Below are 24,430 nucleotides of genomic sequence, written 5' to 3' on the forward strand. Positions count from 1 at the left end.
CTATTTATGTGCCAATACAAAACTTTTCATTTATTCAACATTACAAATGCCTTCCAATATCCATACTTTAACAGTTGCATAGTATTGAGTTACATAAATGTATCATAATCAGTGTCTTATTTTTCACAATTACAAAAATGTGGCTGTGAGATCCTTGAAAATGTATCATTGCCTATTTGCATGTTTCTTTATGCTAAATCTATAGATAGAGAGTATCTGGGCCAAAAAGTGTGCACACTTTAAAAAATTCTGATAGCTTCTGCCATGGAGGATTTAGAGTATGTTTTAGTGTCGGATATGGCTGGTCCTCTCTAATTCTTTTCAGTTTCCATGGTTATTCTAGTATGTTCTCTCAAATAACAATATAATTTTTACTGGAATGGCATTGAATTTATAAATGAACCTAAGTGGGGAAAGACAAGTTTTGATGTTGTCTTTCTATCTAAGAATATCATGTATCTTTTCATTTGGTGGAATCTACATTTTTGCCTCTCAAGAGTTTTTTTAGTTTTCCTCATACAGATTTTAGATGTGTCTTAAATTTACACATTAAGTTTTCTTTTTACTTTTGCTATCACAAAGGTGGTCTTCTCTTCAAATATCTTCTAACTAGTTTAGGTTTGCATATACATATATATATATATATATATATAGTCTTGTTACTCTTTTTAGTAAACATTTTTATTGAGCTATAATTATACATACAGAAAAGTGCACAAATCATATACAGCTTGATAAATATTCATAAGGTGAATGCACCTACGTAACCAGCACCTAGATCATGAAACAGAACATTACCAGCACCGCAGAGTCTCCCTTGTACCCTCTTTCAGTCCTACTGAGTTAAAGCCAGTTGAAAAATAATGTATATTATATGGTTCCATTCATATAAAATTCAAAAACAGACAAAACTAATTGATGGTAATTTTGATAGCACTTACCTTTGGGAAGAGAGGTAGTGACTGAAAGAGGGTGCTGATTTCTGACACCATACATAGATGCTGTCTGTTTTGAACTTCACCGAAATGGAATCAAAGTATGCACTTGTGTCTGGTGAAGCCTACTGATATTTGTATGTAAATTATATTTAATAGCTACTTTACTAAGTTCTTTTATTGTTTAGTTTTTAAACAAGTTCCTTTGGGCTTTCTAGATACATATTCATATCTGCAAATAGTTTTACCTCTTCCTTTCCAATTCACGTCTTTATTTTGTCTAACTTCATTGGCTATAACTCTCAACACATTGTTAAGTAGCACAGGAGTTAGTGGGCATGTCTTGTTCCTGACTTCAGCTGGAAAGTCTCTTTTGCTTTGAAATTTAAGATGCTGGCTTTTAGGTAGAGGTACAATGTTAACAGATTATTCATCAATTTCTACTTAGTATATTTAACATAAGCAAGTGCTCAATTCTATCACGTCTTTTCTGCAAAGATGAAGATATTTTTTAACTCTTAATATGAATATTAACAGATTATCCAGTATTGAACTACCCTTGCATTCTTACAATAAACCCAACTTAGTCATGATTACCTTTTGAAAGTGCTGTTGGATTGTTTGCTAATGTTATCATTAAAACTTTTTATTAATATTCATGAAATTGCGCTATATTTTCTTTTTGGTACAATCTTTGTCAGGTTTTTGAATCAATGCTATTACATTCATTTTATAAAATGAATTTAGGAGTTTTTCTTTCTTTTTTTTTTTTTTTTTTGGCACTTTGAGGTTCAAGATTCTTTTCCTAGTCTCTGCAATTGTTTAAGCAAGAACGGGATTATTTAATCTTAAAAGGTTTGGTAGAAATCCCCTTGAAACAATCTGGGCTTGATGCTTCTTTTGGTAAGGGGTACTTTTAACTATTTGTTTCTTCTACGGTAATTGGTTTGTTGTGACTTTATCTACCTAGAGTAAATTTTGGCAATTCGCATTTTTCTCAAAATAGTTTTTGAATTTATTGTGTAAAATTGCTCAAAATAGTCAATTTAAACAAATTTCCTGTTTTACTATTTCCCCCTTGTCATTTAAATTTTTGTATTTGTGCTTCCTCCTTTTTTTCTTAAATAGGTTAGCTGGTAGTTTATCTCACTCAACTCCCCGCACTACCCATCACCAACTTGGATTTATTATTGCCTCTATTGTTTTGGTTTTCTACTAGTAATTATTTTTTGCTTTTATTAATTCCTTCCTTCTGCTTTATTTTGCTTTTTACTCCAAGTGTTTGGTACTTGGTTAATTTTCACCTTTTCCTACTTTTATTGATAACTGTACTAATTACTATAAATTTCCTGTCATATTTGCATTTTATTTTTTGGCAAATATTAGGTTTTTATCTGTCTTGTGGTCACGTCCTTCCAGTGTGCTTTCATTGTCTGTGAGCATGTTGATCTATTTATTCTCTTATTTCTTATACTAACTTTGACTGGAGTTGGACTGTAATCCTGGCTCAGTTACTCTTTTTTTCCCCTTAACTGAAATGAGTTTTTCTGTACTTTTAGGAGGAAGGAGTGGCTCTAGGATGACTTCACAGCCTTAGAGCTCCCATTTTCACAGTGATTTAAAAGAATATATATATATATATATATATATGAAAATACATATATATAATGTCTCTGTGTCTTGGCCTTTCTTCCCAATACTTATCTAGATCTTCTTTCTTTTGTCCTATTTTACCCATCCTCCCCATTTGGATTCTAATTCTAGAAGTTTGTCCTCAGTGCTGGGCTCTGTCTCATAAGCTTCAAGAGGTACGCAGCGTAAAACCCAGACTGCTCTAATGCAATCAGCAGACCTTAGCATATTGCTTTAACATTCATCTGCAAATGAGATTCTGTAGTCACTTCCCAGTTTCAGTGTCTGTTCTTAGATTGGCCCGCTGCATTTTGTAGTGAGAAACTGTGGGCAGTGTTGTAGTTCTCCAATTTGCAGAGCTGTCAGAAACCAGCTGCCTTCCTTCTACTTCCTCCCACAGATACTGAAACTATGTGGTTCAGTGGTTTGTCCTCACTTAGTTGTATTTTGAAGTTCATAGAGATACCTTGTCATCTAGCGTTGTAATAGTGTCTGTGGCTATCCTAGTTGCTCTGTATTCTTATGGGGAGATTAGAAAACAACACTGTTGTCATCATTTTCCCTGAGGTTAAACTGTTAAGACCTCCTTCTGTTGTAGAAGAGAGGTTTTAATTACAAAAATAATTTTATGATCATTATAAAGAACCTATAATTTGAAATTTGCTGTATTCCAGGTACTATCCTAAGTACTTTATCTGTATTATCTCATTTAATCCTAAACCCTGTGTGTTAGGTTTTACCTATTTTCCTTATTTTATCCACGGCAGAGTTAGGGTCTAAGATCATGCTGCTGAACTGGCAAATCTGGGATTTAAACCCAGGTCATCTGATTCCAGAGCACCTCCTCATTAACTGCCTCTCAAAAATGATCAGGTCCAAAAGTTTTCAAATTATATACCACTGTCAGCAAGATTTCTATATGAATTTAGATTAAATATAAATAACTAAAGATCTAATAACACATATATATTATAGATCAAATCTAAAAACACTGAAATGATAAACAGGTTAAATTATGATCTGATTATCATATGATCTGATTAATCTCATTTGTACACAGATGCTCAAAATAAAGCTCCTCCTCCTACCTTCTAAAAAAAAAAATACCACAAAATTAGGGGGTGGGAAGGAGACAAGTACAGAGTAGGAAACAGAGCTTTTTGAAATTTCGGACTTCATATTTTCCCTCATTACATCGCTCCTGCTAAGGAATAAAGTGTATATGTGAAATATTGCTTATAATTTATTTAATCGATAAATACTTTTCTTGTAAATAACTATTTAGAAAAGTTAGAAATAGTTTCTCCACAATTCACACTGGCCTGCTATTTTCTGGTCAATTCAGTTGCTGTGGAATGTGAACATTTACTAGTCCATAAAGTTTCACAAGAAAGTCTCCCACAAGTGTATCAATTAGAAGCATACTAAAATTTATAATCTTATGGTATTAAATTATAAGGAGTTAGAAAATATTTAGCCTTATGAAATACTTTTAGATTGGAATTTTTCTCTAACATTTATGAATAAAGTCACTGTTACTACCTTCATTGCCTTCTAACCTTTCTTGGTGATACAGAAAAAACAATTTGGGCTTTTTATATAGTCCTAAAGCCATTATATATATGCTACTTTAACTTCCAATGTCTAAGAGATGACTTAGTTTGAGATATGGATGTCTTAATCTGCCAGGATTTAAATAGTAGCAACTGGAATAACCCATAGACGGATAACATCTGTTATTAAGCTTACTTTTTCCCCCTTCACATCAGAAGATTTATTTTATTTCTAATTAAAAAACATACAGTTGGCAAACTCAGGTTTAAAACTAAGCATGCCAATAATAAATGAATCATTTCTCCAAGTACACAGTGTTTCCCTTGGGAAGGACTGTTATTTCACAACATTTTTTTCCTCTGATTTAGAAAAAAAGATAACATTTAAAGTATTACAATGCCTAAACAGTGATACCAGTAATCCAGTTTTTATACTGATACTTGTATTTCAACATTTATTATCACCAAGACTAACTTAAAGCCAATTCCTTTAGTGAAGAGATTTTCTTTCCCCATTTCAGTACTAGACACAATAGTTCTGAATGTCACTGAGCAAGTAATGGATATGAGTTATTGATAAATTAATTACTAATGAAGAGTTTTTATACTACCTCCTTTATAATTAGCTAGTTCATAGACTTAAAACAATGAACAAAAACAAAACCCTATTTCTTACCCTCTAAATGGTCGCATTTCCCTTTCACTTACCTGAAAATATGAGAATAAAAATGACCATGTATAGAGTTACACCACTGAATCTGTTTGAATGGTTCTGTTTTTGTATTTTTTACTTATTTAATTTGAAAAAAATTAGAAAAGTATTAGTTTGAAATTAGAGCAGCTAACACACTGGGGGCAACAAATTAAAAAATTCAAATAGCTAAAAATGAAAACACAAAGTATCTTTCCTTCTAGATAAAAAAGATTGTTTTCTTCCTAGAAAGCAAAAAAAAAAAAAAAAAAAGGCAACTAATGATTTGAGAATAAAATCAAACATAACTGGTATTCATCACAGCAATGTCTAAATAAATGACCCACATAGCACAAAACTTTCTCATTCACAATCACATACAGTTAAGTTGCTTTTCCCTCAGTTACATAATAGTTGTCTTCAAACAATCTCCTTTTAGAAAACTATCACATTAGTTAAACCTATTTATTCTTACTATGAAGTTATTAATTTCATTTATATAGGCCACACAGGTTTAATTGGCACATTTTACTTAAGAATAAGACAAAATAAGTCACTCTTCTTTAAAAAAAATTATGGTCATCTGTTTTCAAAGAATAATCCCAGATACTTAATTAATTAAAGCAAATTTTCTACGATCAGCAGTGAGCTTTTTAAATGATCACTAAGTGTTCACCTGAAGATTATCAATGCTATATGAAGTGTAAACTTGAAAATTTGTGTCCATTTTATAATAAGATACAATTTGCACTGAAGAGTTTTTTAAAAGATAACCTACACACATACAGTTAATTTGCCTCAAACAACTTCTTAGAAATACAGTATAAACATTTAAGAACCACGACAAAGTTGTGGTTCAAACTTCAACAAAGATTTTCTTGAAACCCAGTATAAAGATTACTGGCTCAAGACCATATCCCAAAGTGACATCAGCAGGAGATTTGATTGTAAGACTCTACCTTTTAAAAAAAGAGCACACTTGGTTATACATGGCTTTTAAACTTGAGCTACAGTTATGCTACAAATCCCCCCACCCTCCCAATCTAAAATCAGTCATGTGGAGATATGTACATTCTCTGAGCATTGTTTAGAGTCCTTGGTTTTCCAGCTTTGATGGAGATCTAGAAGGCGTTCAGAAGTCCGTGTGCTTACATTCAGAGCAGGATGAACTTTACAAATTCCACTTTCCTCCATTAGTGACAGGCCACAGATCCCAAAGTATGCATGCAAAGCATCTGAAAAGAAGCCATTTAAAACATCATAATAGGCATTCTTACTTGTACATTCTACAGAATATTTTAGCCACATATTTACCAGCCCATCACTCCATTAAAAGTAAGTTTAGAGAAATGCTAATATAGTTTTAAAAATATTTGCTTTCTCAAAGCCTCAAACACCAATTTAAAAAAAAACCCAGATGATCAAAATAAAATATTTTATTCATGAAAATATCATTAACAAAGGAAAACAGTTTCCAGCTGAAGAGCTGATACTGTCCATAACCTCTGTGATTAAAAGACAGGAGTAGCAGCAGTCATATGTAAGACTTCTCACTTCAGGGAGTTTCCCTTTTTGCTTACTAGAGAACATGGAAACGAGTAGCTTCAATGCTATATCATTAAGTTTTTTTTTCTTTAAAACGAAAACAAAACTCTGAATCTAAGTTGCAATATCCCTCGCTCCACGTTTTACCTCTGAAAGTTCCTAAACCATATGCAGTACTATCCTAACACTGTGTTAAATAAAAGGAGCTTATGCAAAAATAATCCATTCTGGAATGCTGTGCCATATTTAATCCTCCTATTTAGGGTAATGTCAGTCATTATAAAAATATCTGATCTGACAATAAAAACAAACTCACATTCTATTTGGTTGAAATAATATGAGTGCACATACCATGACAATTCTGCACTGGCTCACTAGTTTCCCATCTTTCAGGGGGCAGCGATCCTCTTCTATTAAAGTGGCCAATGAAATCACATGGCCATTCCTGACTAGGAGTCTTATGTAGACTTCTGAAGAGCTCAGAGCTTTGCAGTTATAGGAACATTAAAAAGACAGTTTTGTACCAGTCAAAATTTTTTTCTATTTTTGAATTGGCTGACATTTATGGCCTTAAGAGCTATTAAAGTTCAAAACAGGCTGGGTGTGGTGGCTCACACCTGTAATCCCAGCACTTTGGGAGGCTGAGAAGGGCATATTGCTTGAGCCACAGGAGTTCGATACCAGCCTGGGCAATACGGTGAAGCTCCATCTCTACAAAAAATACAAAAATTACCAGGTATGGTGGTGTGCGCCTGTAGTTCCGGCTACTCGGGAGGCTGAGGTGGGAGGCTCACCTGAGCCTAGGGAGGTTGAGGCTGCAGTGAGGCATGATTATATCACTGCACTCTAGCCTGGGCAAAATAATGAGACCCTGTCTCAAAACAACAACAACAAAAAGTTCAAAACATCTTACCACACCAAACTTTGTCAAAAGAGTTAAAGAAAAAGCTTTACTTACAGGAGTATCACTTATTTTTCAAAACAGAAATGACAAATAGCTGTGCTTACTCAATGCCATTGTGAAAATGTTATTTAACTAATGGAGGCCCATGTTGATCACCTTTTAGGCCTTTTCAGAAAATACTTAGGTTTCTTCTGCCTCACTTTCCTTTGACTTTCAGACTATAAAAAATAAATTTGATTTCACCTGTCATATTACATCCATGTAGTTATTCTAAAACTACAAAGGGTACAAAGCAACATTAAGCTTTGTTTTCTAGAAACTAGGAAACTTTTCTAGGAAAAAGTACAACAGAAAATATACATCTATAATAACATAAAGTAGAACTGTGTAAAACTAAAATCTCTCTGGGTAAAGTAACAAATAAAACTTACTTTTTTCTCAAAAAGATTTTTGTAACAGCCAATGAGATCAGAACTCAATTGTTTCAAGCCTCAAATTGTGTTTTTAAAAAAACTCCTTATCTGTAAGTGGCAACGTACAAGCACTTTAGATGTGGAACTATATGTTTACTCCATAATAAAGCACTTTAGATGTTGAAATATATATTTACTCCACAATAAAAGGTCATTCTTTTGAAGTTTCTTTCATAAATGTATATAAAATCCCTTTGTGTCAAATTTGCCACTAAATTCACTAGAATGAAGAATAAGCTTAATTTTAAAGAATCTTGTTAAAATGATTATAAAGATTCTGGGACCAGATCTTTACACATAAATTCAATTTAGCAAAGCCTTTCTATGCTTTCTATTGCATACTCTGAAAACATTGTAATGTATCTGTAAAAAGTAAGTAGTACATCCAAATATTTACACAAATGTTAAAGTTAGCAACTGATCTCTCCGGAAAAAGCCTCAAGAACTTTCTAATAAAAAAGCTATTGGAAACACTGAATGTATTTCAAGTATGTTTATACAAGAAATGTTTCCTAAGAGACTGTCATTTCCCTACTCCCATTATTTGTTAAAACAGTACCCTGCACTAATTGAAAAAATGGAATGAAGACCAAAATAATTCTCAGTTTTGAGGCACTAGAGATATCAAAAATTTCAAGATATTATTTTGCTTGAGAAATTAACTTCTGAAAACACACTTTGGCTTACGACTTTGAAAGCAATGTACACTTTCTCTAATAAGACATGTTTTACTACTGATTGATTGATTGAGACAGTCTCACTCTGTCGCCCAGGCTGGAGTGCAATGGTGAGATCTTGGCTCACTGCAACCTCCACCTCCTGGGTTCAAGCAATTCTCCTGCCTCAGCCTCCTGAGTAGCTGGGACTACAGGTGTGCACCACCATGCCTGGCTATTTTTGCATTTTTGGTAGAGACGGGGTCTCGCCATGTTGGCCAGGCTGATCTTGAACTCCTGACTTCAAGTGATTCACCAGCATCAGCCTCCCGAAGCTGGGATTACAGGCGTGAGCCACTGCACCCGGCCATTTATTTTATTTTATTTTTTGAGATGTACTCTTGCTCTGTTGCCCAGGCTGGAGTGCAGTGGTGTGATCTTGGCTCACTGCAATCTCTGCCTCCCAGGTTCAGGCAATTCTTCTGCCCCAGCCTCCCGAGTAGCTGGGATTACAGGCACCCACCACCACGCCTGGCTAATTATTGTATTTTTAGTAGAGGCAGTGTTTCACCATGTGGCCAGGCTACTCTCAAACTCCTGACCTCAAGTGATCCGCCCACCTCAGCCTCCCAAACTGTTGGGATTACAGGCATGAGCCAACGCTCCTGGCCTAGGAAGCATGTATTATATGAAAATATAGGCAAGTAGGGGTGTAAGGAAATATTCCTGCTCATTTCAAATACAAAAATTGATTTCATGAGCTCTATTTATATTCTGATTCAAGCACACATTCCAACCACAGCAGTTCTGTGATAGAAGATGAGTTGATGAGGCACTTTCCAGGCTGATAATAAAAACCACGACTCTATTGCAATACTGGCAAAAACAATCATTCCTTGTGTCTAGTTTCATATTTGTAACTAATTCTTTAACTACTTGCTTATCAAAAGTGTCAGTGTTTGAAATTATTTTAAAACACACTTAAATGGATTTTTATAGGGAAGCTGTATACAGACTCATTTTGCTGGAGGTGAAAACATATGTTGGATGAGGTGTAGGCTACAGAATGATGCTAGAGGTGGGAGAGGAGCCAAATTTTGGAAGGGCCTTGAGTGCCATGTCATTTATATTGTCTGAATCTGTTGAAATTTGGAGAACAAGAGTATGGGAAGTGAGAAACACATATATTCAGGATTTGAAATATTTTATTTAATGACTTTTTTTTTTTAGACAAAGAGTCTCGCTCTGTCACACAGGCTGGAGGGCAGTGGTGCAATCTCGGCTCACTGGAACCTCTGCTTCCTGGGTTTAAGTGACTCTCCTGCCTCAGACTCCCGCATAGCTGGGACTACAGGCACGCATCACCACACCTGGCTAATTTTTGTATTTTTAGTAGAGTCGGGGTTTCAACACGTTGGCCAGGCTGGTCTTGAACTCCAGACCTCAAGTGATCCACCTGCCCTGACCTCCCAAAGTGTTGGGGTTACAGGCATGAGCCACTGCGCCCGGCCTATTTAATGACTTCTGAAAAGAGTAAGAACTGATTCCCTTCAGGATTGGGAGTAATTTATTATACTTAGCTCAAGTCATGACTAATAATCCTAATGGCTTTGGATGGCCTAAATAATTCTCTTCTTTGGAAAGGACCCATTCAGACCATCTACATTATTGCTGCGAATGAAATAAAACATTACTAAGTAAAATATTTGGGCAAAAATGCACACTATTCCCACGCATCTTGATAATAAACTCTTTCCTTTATACTCTCCAATACCCTAAATTTATCCTAAGCTTACACAATATACCTTTTAAAAAATATTATTTAATGTAACTTTGCAACTGGATATATTTTCTATCATATGCCTTTTCTGATAAAGATGCTTGAAGATCTATTCAGGAAATAAAGGTTGTTCTGGATTCACAAAGAAAATAATTACCTGGATGACTGTCTGGCCACTTGGCAAAACCCCCTACAAGGCGATCTTGAGTTGATAAGATGTAATTTCTATTTTTCTCAAAGTTAGTGTATTGGAAAATTTTTAGAAGCTGAAATGACATGACAAATAAAAATTTACTGACAAAAAACTCATATCAACCTTTGGCTCAAATTTCAGATACGTGTCATTTAGATATGCTTTTCTTTAGCTAAGGTGCTCAGACCAAGTCTCTGGGGCCTTCAGCACTTTTGAAATGAGTAAATCACATTAACTTTTTAATTTTCTTATCAAATCTACTCTCCTTTTCTCGACTCTCTATTTCCTTCTTCTGAACCAGGCCAACTGAACCCTTTAAATCACATTAAGCTAAATTCAAAAGACAACTCGAATCCACTCAACATAATCAGTCATTTTAAAAAGTACAATTTTATCTACCCATATTTTAACTCTTATGATAAGCTCTTGAGCTATTAGTTATAAACTAGTAGTAACTGGAACTAAAAATATTTTTTAAAAAAAGAGCAAACAAAAATTACTAACCAGATGCTACAGACAGTTTTGAAAATAGTAAAAAAGTATAGCTCTTTAATTAGGAAAGAAAAAGGTAAGACGAAAATGATTGCAACATAAAAAACTATATAGTTTTTAATGATTTAGGACATGTACTTGGCTTTTCTCTCAAGACCCCATAAAAGTAAAATACAAATAAATAAATAATACTGTGAAGTTCAAGATGAGGTGCACAGTAGGTAAGAGGGTTCAAGACATTTCTGATTATACAAAGCAATTTAATATATGTTAATGAACCAGAGAGAGCCACAGCTTTTAGTGACTAATGAAGAAGCATTATTTCTCAAAAAGAAAAGCTAAACTCATAAGAAAGTTATGGTACAAACAAGAAACAAATTTATTCATTTACATTGATTTAATTAATAAAATATAAGGAAAAAGACTTTTTTGAATCTTGATGTTAGGAATATTTTCCATCAGTGGCACATTGGTCATTACATAAAAATGAAAAAATTATAATAGTAACACTGCACTTGGCTTAGCAATAAACAATATTTTCACTATCCCATAATAAGTGTTGATTACTGGTTTTTAAATTTTAGAATCAACCTATAGGCAAAGGCTGAAAGATGTGATTATTAATACTGAACAAAAATATGAATGTTTCCTAACTTGACATTATGAAAATAAAGGTAACCTTATATAGCATTGGAAGGTAGAAGATGAGGAAAATATTCAGAACTATAACGGGTAACAATTTGTTGGAAAAGTGAGAGGCTAAATCTTAATTTCTCATAGTTGGGAATCATCAATAATGTCTAAAGGTGATAAGAAGTCAGTCTGTGATTTAAAGTTATGGTAATGTCCACAAGAATTAAAACATTTTTAAAAAGTTTAAAAGTGGTTGCCTTCAGAAAGCTGTCAAAGACTACTGACGTCAAATAAAAAAGACTTGGGACAACTTGAAAGGGTTCCTATAGAATAAAGATGGGACAATTTAAGCATTTTATATATATATACAATATATATATGTCATATATAACTTATATATTATATACAATATATGACTAAAAAATGTTAAAATCTATGTGTTCACAATGATTCTCAAAAAAAAAAAAAAAAAACCCAAACTCTAAACTCTAATATTTTATTGGAAAGGCTGAGGGGATGGTAGGGAACCAACTCATTTTGTTGAACACTATTAAGGGAAAGAATTCAGTATTTATGTGTCCTTCTCTGTACAAAGTATATCTCAGGGTAAGGTAAAATTCTTCTTTAAAAAACAATGCTAGTTAATAAATTGAGAAGGAATGAAAGAATACCACTGTTTTGTAACCTCTTAATGCCATAATTGATTTAAGGAATGATCCTTAATGCCTGTTAAAACTATTCCATAAAAAGTTGGTAGTTTCTATAGACTAGCAATGAACAATCCAAAAGGAAATTAAGAAAGCAATTTCATTTACAAGAGCATCTAAAATGATTAAATACTGAGAATTTAATCTTAACAAAAAGGTGAAAGATTTGTATGTTGAAAACTACAAAACATTGCTGAAAGAAATTGAAGACCACCTATATAAATGGAAAAGCATCCTGTGCTCATGGATAGGAACACTCAACAGTGTCAAGATATCACTACTACCCAAAGTGATCTACAGATTCAATGCAATTCCCATCAAAATTTCAAAAGACTTTTTTGCAGAAATGGGAAAATCAATTGCCAGATTCATATCAAATTGCAAGGGGCTCCAAATAGCCAAAACAATCTTGAAAAAGAAAAGTTGGAAGTCTCAAACTTCTTGACTTTGAAACTTACTACAAAGCTACAGTAATTAAAACAGTATAGTACTGGCACAAGGGCAGCCATATAAAACAACGGAATAAAATAAGAAGTCCAGAAACAAACCTCACATATATATAGTCAACTGACTTTTGACAAGGGTGCCAAAACCATTTAATGGAAAAGGACAGTCTTTTCAACAAATGGTGCTAGGAAAATTAGATATCCACATGTCAAAGAATGAGGTTGGATCTTACTTTACATTACGTAAAATAATTAACTCAAAATTGATGAAAGGCCCAACATTAAGGCCTGAAACCATAAAATTATTAGAAGAAAACACTGGGGAAAATCTTTACGACAGTGGATTCAGCAATAATTTTATGGACATGACACCAATAACACGAGCAATAAAAGAAAAATTTTGATAAAATTGGACTGCATCAAAAAACTTTTGTGCATTAAAGGACACCATCAACAGAGTAAAAAGGCAACTCAAGGAATGAGAAAATATTTGCAAATCATATATTTGAGAAGGGATTAATATCCAGAATATATGAACTCCCACAACTTTATAACAAAAGAAACCAGATTTAAAAATAGGCAAAGGGTTTGAATAGATATATCTCCCAAGAAGATATACAAATGACCAATAAGTACACAGAAAGACACTCAATATCATTAGAAAAAAGCAAATCAAAACCACAATGAAATGACACTTCAGATCCATTAGGATGGCTATTATATTAATATATATACATAAAAACAAACAGAAAAAACAAATGTTGGTGAGGATGTAGAGAAAATGGAACTCTCATACATTGCTAGAGGGAATATAAAATGTTGTAGCTGCTGTGGAAAAGTTTGGCATTTCCTCAAAAAGTTAAATGAAGAACTACCACATGACCCAGCAATTCCACTCCTATATACATACAGTACCCCTCAAAAATGAAAGCACGGACTTGAACATATATTTATACACCCATGTTTTTAGCAGTATTATTTGTAATAGCCAAAAGGTGAAAACAACGCAAGTGACTATCAACAGATAAATGAAGAAGGAAAATGTGGTATTCATATACAATGGAATATTATTATTCAGCCATTAAAAAAATGAAATTTTGATATATGCCATGTCATAAATAAACCCTGAAACCATTATGCTAAGTGAAATAAGCCAGAAACAGAAGGACAAATATTGTATGATTTCACCTATATGAGGTACCTAGAATAGACAAATTCATAGTGACAGAGAGCAGAGGAGAGGTTACCAGGCTGAGAGGAAAGAAGAATAGGGAATTATTGTTTAATGTATACAGGATTTATGTTGGGTATAATGAAAAAGTTTTGCATGGTAGTGACGATTACACTACATTGTAAATGGAATTAATGCTAGTGAACTGTACACTTACAAATGTTTAAACTGTTAGTATAATGTGCTATGTATATTTTCAACTCTGGAGCTCTTTGATTAAAAGGAGAGATAATTGGATATTACATGCCTCTTTATGTGATACAATAGGAAATATACGTGATACAACAGGAAATCAGTGGATATTTAATGATAATAAATTATGGCTAATTGTTTAGATGTGATAATGACACTAAGGTTCAGTTTTTTTTAAAAAGTTATTTTCATTTAGAGATATTACAAAATTTCCAGAGAATATAAAAAATGATATATGGGATCTGCTTTAAAATAATTCAGTGAATTGAAGGGAATTAGAGTATGGATGAAGAAAGGGTAGCTTTGGGTTGATAATTGTTGAGACTGGTTGATGGACACATGGGTGTTATTACACCTTTCTCTTTGCTTTTGAATATGCTTGAAATTTCCCACAGTCAAAAAAAATTGAAATGCACCTGAGAAATGGTACTACAAGTGAGGAGAGACAGGAAGACTACTGTCATCATTTTTAATCATTCTTTTCCAAATTTTTTTCAACCTTATACATAAATTTTAAGAGAAAAAATTAGAATATTATGGAGAAGACAAACATGGACTCCTCTAACGACTCTCCTCTAGCAGAATATCAGAACAAGGTAACAATTCTTAAAGATGAAAAGGCAACTTTAAGACAGAGAAAACTTGTGTGTATTTAGTGACTAAATAACCTTACGGAATTAGGTATATTAAAAGGTAGTAGAGATGGGAAAAAGTGTGCTGGCATGTCAATTGATGAGTTTCAGAAGGTTTAAACAAATAAATAACAAAAAAGTCCTTACATGGTTTTTGAAGAAATGACCCATGGTTTGTCTTTTAAGATTAATACCTTCCCATAAAACCTTTACTGCTATCATTTTCAGACAGATCCCTGATTTATATAAACTAGTCAGTTCCAAATTTTTTATTACCTTATACCCACAAGAGAGTAAGTATTTAATATGTTCTATGTAAGGTTTAAGTAGGGATAAAACTCAAGTTCTGGGTTACTTGAGTTTTCTAAGAATGAAAATTTTCAAGCAGCACAAGAGATCATTGAATTCTATGGAAAAACCATACAGAGACTAGCTTTGGCAGAGCAAAAGAGAAAATCCAGTAGCCTAAACCTAACAATATTTAATACACATTACAAAGATCAAACCTTTTTAGCACAATTTATATGAACACAGAATATAGGTTTCTCATTTTTTATTATTTCTCTTACCTTCAGAGTTGCTCCCACCCAAAAAGAATAACAGGTGTCTACAGGCTTATTAGGTCTTCCATGATAACCATTTTGTTGCCTCATTATACACCACCTCTTTATCCTGTTCAATTCTTTTTCTGAAAAAACTTCTTCTAGTTTACCCATCAGACATAGTGAGGCAATGCCACAAAAAGTTGATCCTCCTGTTAATCAAAACCACACAATGTTTTAAACTTCAAATTAGATGCTTATGAAAATAGTACAAAATGTTCAAGGGGAAAAAGTGGTTATATAATTCTAGAAAATAGTGAAATAAAATTTAAATTTAAAAGATGAGATTTTAAAATAACCACTAAACACAAGTCTTCAATATTTGTTAAAACAGAGAATATAAAGCTATAAGAAACATTTTACTTATGAAAAAAAGTAAGACTTGGAACAAGATTAAGGAACTTGTTTAAAATTACATGGCTAACGGCAGATTTGGAACTAAAGTCCGGGACTGCTAACTCCCTGCCCAGGACCCAATCACCTGAGACTGATTTTTAAGTCCCTTAAAGACAGTATATTGCTTATGAATTGAGGCTCCATCAACCCTAAGCTACAAACAAGTTTTCACAAATAACATAAACAAGTTAGAAGCTGATATACAGATATTACAACTAGTCAGCTTAAGAATTTTAAGGAAGTAGTTTACAGTCCCACCAACAGTGTAAAGGTGTTCCTATTTACTAGTTCAACCATTGTGGAAGACAGTGTGGCGATTTTTCGAGGATCTAGAACTAGAAATACCATTTGACCCAGCGATCCCATTACTGGGTATATACCCAAAGGATTATAAATCATGCTGCTATAAAGACACATGTACACATATGTTTATTGTGGCACTATTCACAACAGCAAAGACTTGGAACCAACCCAAACATCCATCAATGATAGACTGGATTAAGAAAATGCACACACCATGGAATACTATGTAGCCATAAAAACGGATGAGTTCACGTCCTTTGTAGGGACACGGATGAAGCTGGAAACCACCATTCTGAGCAAACTATCGCAAGGACAGAAAACCAAACACCGCATGTTCTCACTCATAGGTGGGAACTGAACAATGAGAACACCTGGACACAGGGTGGGGAACATCGCACACCGGGGCCTGTTGTGGGGTGGGAGGAGCGGGGAGGGATAGCATTAGGAGAAATACCTAATGTAAATGATGAGTTAATGGGTGCAGCACACCAACATGGCACATGTATACATGTGTAACAAACCTGCACGTTGTGCACATGTACCCTAGAACTTAAAGTATAAAAAAAAAAAAGAATTTTAAGGAAGAAAAGAATGGTGGGGGATGGGGGCGGTAGGAAAGAGGGAAACCAAATATGAAAGCAGATGCACAGCATTACTTCAAAACGTATCCATACCCACGGCATAGGCTGAATAATGCCTCCCCAATATTTAAGTCCTAATCCCTGGAACCTGTGAATGTTACTTTATACAGAGAAAGAGGCTTTGCAAATGTGATTAAGTTAAATGATCTTGAAATGGGGAGATTATTTGGTATTATCTGGGTGGGCCCTAATTGTACTCACAAGTGCCATTATAAGAGGAGAGAAGGAGATTAGACTAACAGAGAGGGGGTGGCAATGCAACTATGGTGCCAGAGATTTGAGTGTTGTAGCCAAAGGCAAGGAATGCCAGCAGCCACTAGAAGCTGGGAAGAGTCAAGGGACAGATTCTCCTCTGGAGACACTGTTGGCGAAAGGAGCCGGCCCTGCTGACATCTTGATTTTAGCCCTGTAAGTCTCAGTTCAGACTTAGTCACAGATGTACAGCTCTGGCCGGAAATGGAGAGAATAAATTTGTGTTGCTTTACACCCCTATATTTGTGCTAAAATGTTATGGCAGCAATAGAAAACTAATACACTCACAAAGGTACTTTCCTCAGGAAATGAAAAGTCAGTATTTTTCCATATAAGAAAAGAAACAACACTTTTTACTGGCACTATTTGTTGTCAACTCCAAATAATCTGAAAATACTTATACTTGCAATTTATTATGACTTCACCTAGTGATTTTTATTAATTTCAGCAATTTAAATGCCTTGTTCCTAATATATCTCATGCCTTAACTTTCCTTTTGGTGTTACAAATCTTGAATGTATTCTCTGGCAAAGGAAAGGTGAGCATTCCCTCTAGGAAACTCAAGGTAGCTATCATATTAGAAGTGTTACTGTCAGTTAAGAACTATTTAATCTTCAGAATTAGTTGAGACATCTATGTTAGTCTTGAGTGAATCAAAAGAAAAGCTAAAAAAAATTATTACAACCTTTTAAAATAATTTCTATTAAGCAACTAGTAATCTTATTTCCTTTTCAAATGACTCACTAGTTTCAATTTTTGTTTCATGATAACCAAGCCATGACTTCAAGTTTTATTACATCATTAAATATAAAGTCTCTAATAGACAGTAAGTAACCTTTCAAACTCCCGAAAAGTAAAAAGAGGCAATTAAGGATTACTCCTCAAACTACTTATTAGGATTACTTAATGCAAACTGGCACAACTCAAAGAAAAAACACTCTTTACTTTGTCCAAACTACTGGATTTTGAACATAGTAACTCCAGAAGTAAGTTTGGACTCTGGATTGCCAGAAACATTTACAAAGTCTATGCTTTAACATTCATTTACCAACAGGTAAGCCTGTTGCTCCTAAAGTCTCTTGTTTTACACAAATCTCTAAAAAACCAGTTATAAAACCCTGTATAAAAACTAGTATGTTAGGCTGGGCATGGTGGCTCATGCCTGTAATCCCACCACTTTGGGAGGCCAAAGTGAGAGAACTGCTTGAGCTCAGGAGTTCGAGACCAGCCTGGGCAACATAAGGAGACCCTGTCTCTACAAAAATATATTTTTAAAATTGGCCAGGCATCGTGGTGTGCACCTGTGGTCCTAGCAACTCAGAAGGTGGAAGTAGGAGGATCGCTTGACTGCACCCCAGCCTGGGCGACAGAGAGAGACTATGTCCCCCCCAAAAAAAAGTAGTAGTATGTTAGAAGAGTGTTAAAGGCAGACATAAAAACAGGAAGAAAAGAAAAGTGACATCTTGATAAGTAGATTACAAAATTCTATTTAAAAACAGGCACAAGAACTAAAATGGAATATCTTTTTGGGGCTGAATGGGGTTAGATCAATGATGTGTACACACTTCAAAATATTTCAAGAATACTATATCATTATATTAAAAGTACAATACTAGAATTGTTCTTTATTATAATGATTTGAATTCATCAAGAAAAGGTGAAACTGTGCTCATTATGCCTTAGTTGAAGACACAGTATGAACAAAAGTTTAAGGATAATAGTAAGAACATTAAGGCAAATACAAATAAAAGAATAAGAAAGATTTTCATCTGAAATGGTTAAAAGTTTGCCACCTACGTGATGTGCGTCAGTTATATGGAGAATTAGCATATGCAGAATACCTCAGTCATAAAACATCACAGATGAAAGGAACCATAGAGACTCTCTCTTAACCTACCCCAATTCTTCCAACTGCAGGGTAAAGGAGGTGTTCCTGACTTCAGCTCTGTTATGTTATGATCTACTTATATTTTAACAGTGTAACAGTTATAACTTATTTTGCTCCCACAGTTTTCCAGCTCAGTTTTAGAGATTCTCTTAGTACTTGTATATACTAAGTTATCAGAAAGAATCCATGTCCTCTGAAATTTAAGGTAGTCAAAAATCATATAGCTAAAGTAGAAAACTAAATAAATAGGCACATAAATAAGTACATCATTTTACAATTAAACACCATATTAAAAAGGTGAAGTAAATTTTTTTTTTTTTTTGAGACAGTCTTGCTCTGTCACCCAGGCTGGAGTGCAGTGGTGTGATCTCGGCTCACTGCAACCTCCGCCTCCTGGGTTCAAACAATTCTTGTGCCTCTGCCTCCCGAGTAGCTAGGATTACAGGTGTGTGCCACCATGTTTGGCTAATTTTTTTTTGTATTTTTAGCAGAGATGGGGTTTCATCATGTTGGCCAGGCTGGTCCTGAACTCCTGACCTCAAGTGATCCACCCACATCGGCCTCCCAAAGTGCTGGGATTACAGGCAGAGCCACCATGCCCGGCCAAGTGAAGTAAATTCAAGGGAGTTGATTACTTAGATTTAATATTTATCTTTATAATTAAGAAGTAGAGATAATTTAAAAGAATCATGGAACCAAATTAATTTATCTGAACTTCTGCATTATGAATCCTGAGTTGGCGGGGGTGGGGGTGGGGGCAGCGAGAATAGTTTTATCTCTAACAAAGCAGGAAAATTCATTTCTTCCAAAACAAAAGGAACATTTTACCCTAAAACTGTACAAGATGAGTATCTCTAATCCAAAATTCTAAAATCTAAAATGCTCCCAAATCCGAAACTTTTTGAGCACCTGCATGACACTCAAAGGAAATGTCCACTGGAACATTTCAAATTTCTGATTTCTAGATTAGGAAAGCTTAATTGGTAAGTATAATGCAAATATTCCATAATCCAAAACACTTCTGGACCCAAGTATTTTGGATAAGGGACACTCAACATGCACTATCTCAAGGGAATCATGGGGATAAAGAGAATCACTACATTTGATGATCACAGCCTAAAAGGATAAAATATGTCTGTTTAGTTTTCATGAAAAATGGGCTCCAAGCTAAGCTAAAGTTGGAGAAGAGTAGTTGAATTAAAATATATACATATATTAAATAATATTTAAATTGGGGAATGAGAAAGGCACATGAAGAAACTAAATTAATAACAAACTAACAGAAGTACACATTCCAAATTCAACTTTCCAAGCAAGAGATGCAAAGTGGAATACAGGATAACTAATTCATCAAATAGCACATTGTACAAGGGCATATGGAATAAGACATATATGACCAGCTTACAATCCAGCAAAGATAAACAGAGGTAAGTACCATAAAAATGGCATGAATGAAGTATTATGGGAATACAGAAAAGGGAAATATTGCTCAGAACTAAGGGGGACAAAAGATGAAGAAATGTTTTATAGAGAAGGTGACACCTGAACCCCTGGAAACAGGTATAGAAAGATAGATTAAACTCTGACGGTTATGAAAAGAGAAACAAGCAGAAGCAGGTGGAAAGGAAGCATTTCAAGCAAAGGAAAAGGAATATTAGCAACGTCCAGAGGTGAAAAGCCACATACAAATGTTTGGAGAGTATGTTTTCTTACAACCTAGAGTGCATGGAAGGGGTCACTCAGATGTGGGTCTACAAAGCTAGACTGGAATCAGATTACAGAGGAATAAACTAAGGGACTTAACTGCAGGCAGGATGAGATTGCTGAGCAAGCACAGGGTTTTAAAGTGGGTTATGACACTTAACCTGATATGTAAGCCTACTAAGCAAGTGACTTCTCTGAGTGAAATAACAATAATTATTGTGGTTTTCTACTGTGTCAACTTGGCTAAGCTAGAATTCTGTTCCCCAGGATCCACTTCCCTGTATGGTCAAAAGTTAGAGAAATCTGTGTGAGACTTGTATGGTGGAAGTCAAGTAACACTCATTACCCTGGTTATGGTTAGAGGAGGTAAGCAACAAAGGCAGTGATGCTGGTAGAGTCCAGCTTGCCCTCATTCTCCCATATACTTGTCATCCAAATTCTTCTTACTCTTGCCCTGGTTATGTCAGGCCCACATACAGATGCAGGAGCACCAGCCCTTCACAGACTTATCCACCACAGTCACAATCTGGCAGGTGACTGTGTCTGGCTTTCTAGATTTCCCTGTATGGCCTAACTTGTCCACCTGTGCCACTGCTTCAGGAGACTTGTCAGTGATTTTCCCTGACCCTCCCAACTACCCCTTTTAGGTTCTTCTCCATGTTCTTCCACACTTGTGTATAAATCATAGTGGTTTTACCTCTCTGAGTTCTGACTAAGACAAAAAAGTCTATTCTCAGAGGGTTGATATGGGGATTCAATGAGACTGTATGTAAAGTATCAGATGGTAGTGGGCACACAGCAGCTGGTTAATAAATACATTATTTTCCTCTTAGTCTGTAGATCAGGGATTATAAGTTGCTAATTTATGGAGGACAACTGGTGTAACTGGCAAATTAAAAACAAAAACTGAAAAGGAGATTAAAATTAAACTCAAAATTCCAGATTGCTGGCTTCCCCCAGGCCAAAAAAATTTTTTTAAAAAATCAATAAATCTACGTTATTTCTGAATAGCATCAACAGGCTGAAGAGGAGAATGACAGTTTTAAAAATATGCAGTTTGAGATACCGAAGTCATATCGAGAAAGATGCCTCGCAAGCAAATGGAAAGAGGGCTATGCAGCACAGAAGTAACAGTACAGATTGGGAAACACAGTTTTGGGTGCCATCAACACAGAGATAATTAATAAAGAACCATCTGTTAGTTTGTTCAACTATGTGCCAAGCATGTTACAGGTGTAGAGGATACATCAGTGTGTAACATAGGCAAAAAACTCTGTTCTCATGAGATTTAAGTGAGAAGAAGCAGACAATAAACAAATAGATAAAACATAGGTCGTTTATAAAATAGTAAGTGATATGGAGAAAGATAAATCTAGAAAGGGGGTTAGCGAATGGGATGTGTATGTGCAGTTGGTTTGCAATTCTATTATAAATACTGCATGTGTATCTGGGTGGTTTGCAATTTTAAATCAGGAGCTTGAACCAAGATCTGAAGGATGTGAAAGAAAACCAGGTGTATGCTGGGGGTGGAGGATGATGGAGGAAGATTCTATGTACAAGGAACAGCATGTACAAAAGCCTTGGGATTTAGGAAGAACTATTCAAAGAAAAGAAAGCTGAACTGAGGTAAAGAAGTGACAGGAAGAAACAAAGATGGTGAAGGAACCAGAAGTAATTCATGAGGAAGTAGGACAAGTGGAATGTGACGTTTTAAGAAAGAAGTGGGGAGGTTAATAGCTCAAATGCTTCAATAAATATAAGATGAGGAATGAGAAAAAGATATTGGATTTGAAATACAGATCACTCCTGACTTTCAAAGACAAACTTCCTAAGTTGCTAAAGGCTTACAAAGAGAATTACAGAACAAGTCATTTGTGAAGAAAGGTGAATAGTACATTTGGAACACTTTTCCAAAGACAGTAACAATAAAAAAGAAAAAGAGAGAACACAATGACTTGATGGGTTGCCAAATTGCAGGACTACTTTTTAGAAAGAGGTTTCACTTGCTAGTATAGATGGTGATGAGAAGGGGAAAGAAAACTAAACCAAAATTCTTTAGGGTAGTACTTCCCAGGCTATCTAACCTCATAGCACACAAAGAAAATTATAATATTTGGTATTTGTAGGACATACTGTAATACTGAGGAAGATGCTCCTGGCCGGAGACAACCTTACCAGGGACTCCAGATACCCAGGTCCTGCTTGGTTATTCCAAAGGCTGAAGGGGCTATACTTTGGTATAATAACCTATTTAAGATATACAAATACACTGTGACACTATGATTAAAAGGCCTTCCTCTAGGGCTTTAGGCCTCAAACCTACCAAGGCAAATTTACAGATAGAAGGAAGATACACGCTTTGGGCATGAACTATAGCCCATCACTGATGATCCTAATGGGTACAGCCTACTCAAGCCATACCAATTCAAAATCATGACTTGTATAACTTAGGAAGATTTTTTCCTGACAGGACCCATTAGACAGTGTCATGTTTGGGCAGCCCCGCTGTTTCATATTCCAGAGAATATAATCCCAATGTCTTGGAAATAATATCAGCTGTCTCACAGGTGAGGTGACTCCTTAGCCAGAGTGTACACTAATACCACCTACAATAGTAAACACCAGATCCTGTCTTCTTAGAAATTCTTAGAGCCGCCAGATTTCCTTTGTACAACTATAACTATATCCCTCTTGATCATGTGGTGATGACTAGTAACATAATTGTTATTGCCAGCTCCTCCCACCCTCCATCTCATAGAGACTCAGGCACGCACAAAAACTATGGTGTCATAATTATAGTATGGCTTCAGAGGAAACTCCAGGACAGTGTTCTATATACCCCTTAGAGACACATACTCTACAACTACCTAAATTGAAGGAGGGAGTGAAGAGGTGAGAAGAGGAGGAAATACTTGATAGGACAAAATCCCAGAGTGTATACAAGGCTATGGGGTTAAGGAATATTTGTTAGAAATATCTTTTTATACAGGTTTATGATTTACAAACCACTTTCCCCCATATCTCTTATAATACTAACAACAATCCTAAAGAAAGATGCAATTCTTTCTACTCTGTTGATGAGGAAACCCTCCGAGAAATTACATGAGGAGCCAAGGTCACTCGGTGTCAGGGCTGAGACGAGAACACTGATCTGTTCTTTCTGCTACATTATGCTAGCAAAGGGATGGAGATAACAAATAATTATATGGAAAACTGCTGTGATGAGGAAGAAAGTGAAATTCACTCAGAGAGTCTCCATGACCTGGCCTTTTTCTTTTTAGAAAAGAAGAATGGAAGCTTATTTATTTCCAAATGGAAATTTCAACTTGAGAGAATTCAGGCTATTGATGTGCTGACACTTAGTGACTATCACATCATTATTCTAGTTCTGCCAAAGTGGAAAAAAACATGAAAGAAAAGACTGTATTAATGTTTGCACTGAATATAAGCTAAGCAGCAAAATGTTTTACAACTATGACTAATAATAATTTTGTTAAGGAAGGTAAATAAAAATGTTCATTTCTTCATGAACTTGTGCATTCATATTTAATATTCTATATTTGGTCTAGCCTTTTAGAGTTATGCCAAAGAAAACCTGTTGTTTTCTAATGATAGTGTAAGAAACAATCCCAAGATATTTTCATGCAGATAACACTTGAATAGATTACTAGAAAACATCATATGAACATCCCAGCCTGAACAACACCTGAATGATTACTGACCAAAGAGGCTTCAAATAGACAAAATGGTGTCAAAAGAGAATAAGGAAAGTGACAAAGAAGAAAATTATGCTGCACCAAGGGTTGAGAAAAACTTCTGAGGTTCTCCATACTGAAGACACCAAGATGTTGTCTAAGGGAACAAAAGAAACTACATGTTCACTTATTTAAGATGTCTTACCATGAGATTCAAGTCCAGCTCCCTGTGCCAGTCCATTGTCATAGGACTG

General features: G+C 34.9%; 1 protein-coding gene across 3 annotated transcripts in view; it reads right to left on the minus strand.

The window, feature by feature from the left end:
- Window positions 1–4,326: 4,326 nt before the first annotated feature.
- The window catches only part of PGGT1B (protein geranylgeranyltransferase type I subunit beta), a 51,989-nt gene continuing 31,885 nt past the window's right edge, over window positions 4,327–24,430 (minus strand). The window contains exons 6-10 of one of the 3 annotated variants that reach the window (XM_019026140.3): window positions 24,382–24,427; window positions 15,265–15,449; window positions 10,327–10,435; window positions 5,964–6,046; window positions 4,327–5,770 (exon numbers count right to left, since the gene is read on the minus strand). In XM_019026140.3, coding sequence (XP_018881685.2) covers window positions 5,741–5,770; window positions 5,964–6,046; window positions 10,327–10,435; window positions 15,265–15,449; window positions 24,382–24,427 — 453 coding nt within the window. In that variant the 3' untranslated portion in view covers window positions 4,327–5,740. Of the gene's footprint in view, window positions 6,047–10,326; window positions 10,436–15,264; window positions 15,450–24,381; window positions 24,428–24,430 lie in introns of all 3 variants that reach the window. The other 2 variants (XM_019026139.3, XM_004042370.5) reach the window with 2 other exon arrangements.

Source organism: Gorilla gorilla, chromosome 4, assembly GCF_029281585.2.
Source record: "Gorilla gorilla gorilla isolate KB3781 chromosome 4, NHGRI_mGorGor1-v2.1_pri, whole genome shotgun sequence".
Classification (NCBI taxonomy): domain Eukaryota; kingdom Metazoa; phylum Chordata; class Mammalia; order Primates; family Hominidae; genus Gorilla; species Gorilla gorilla.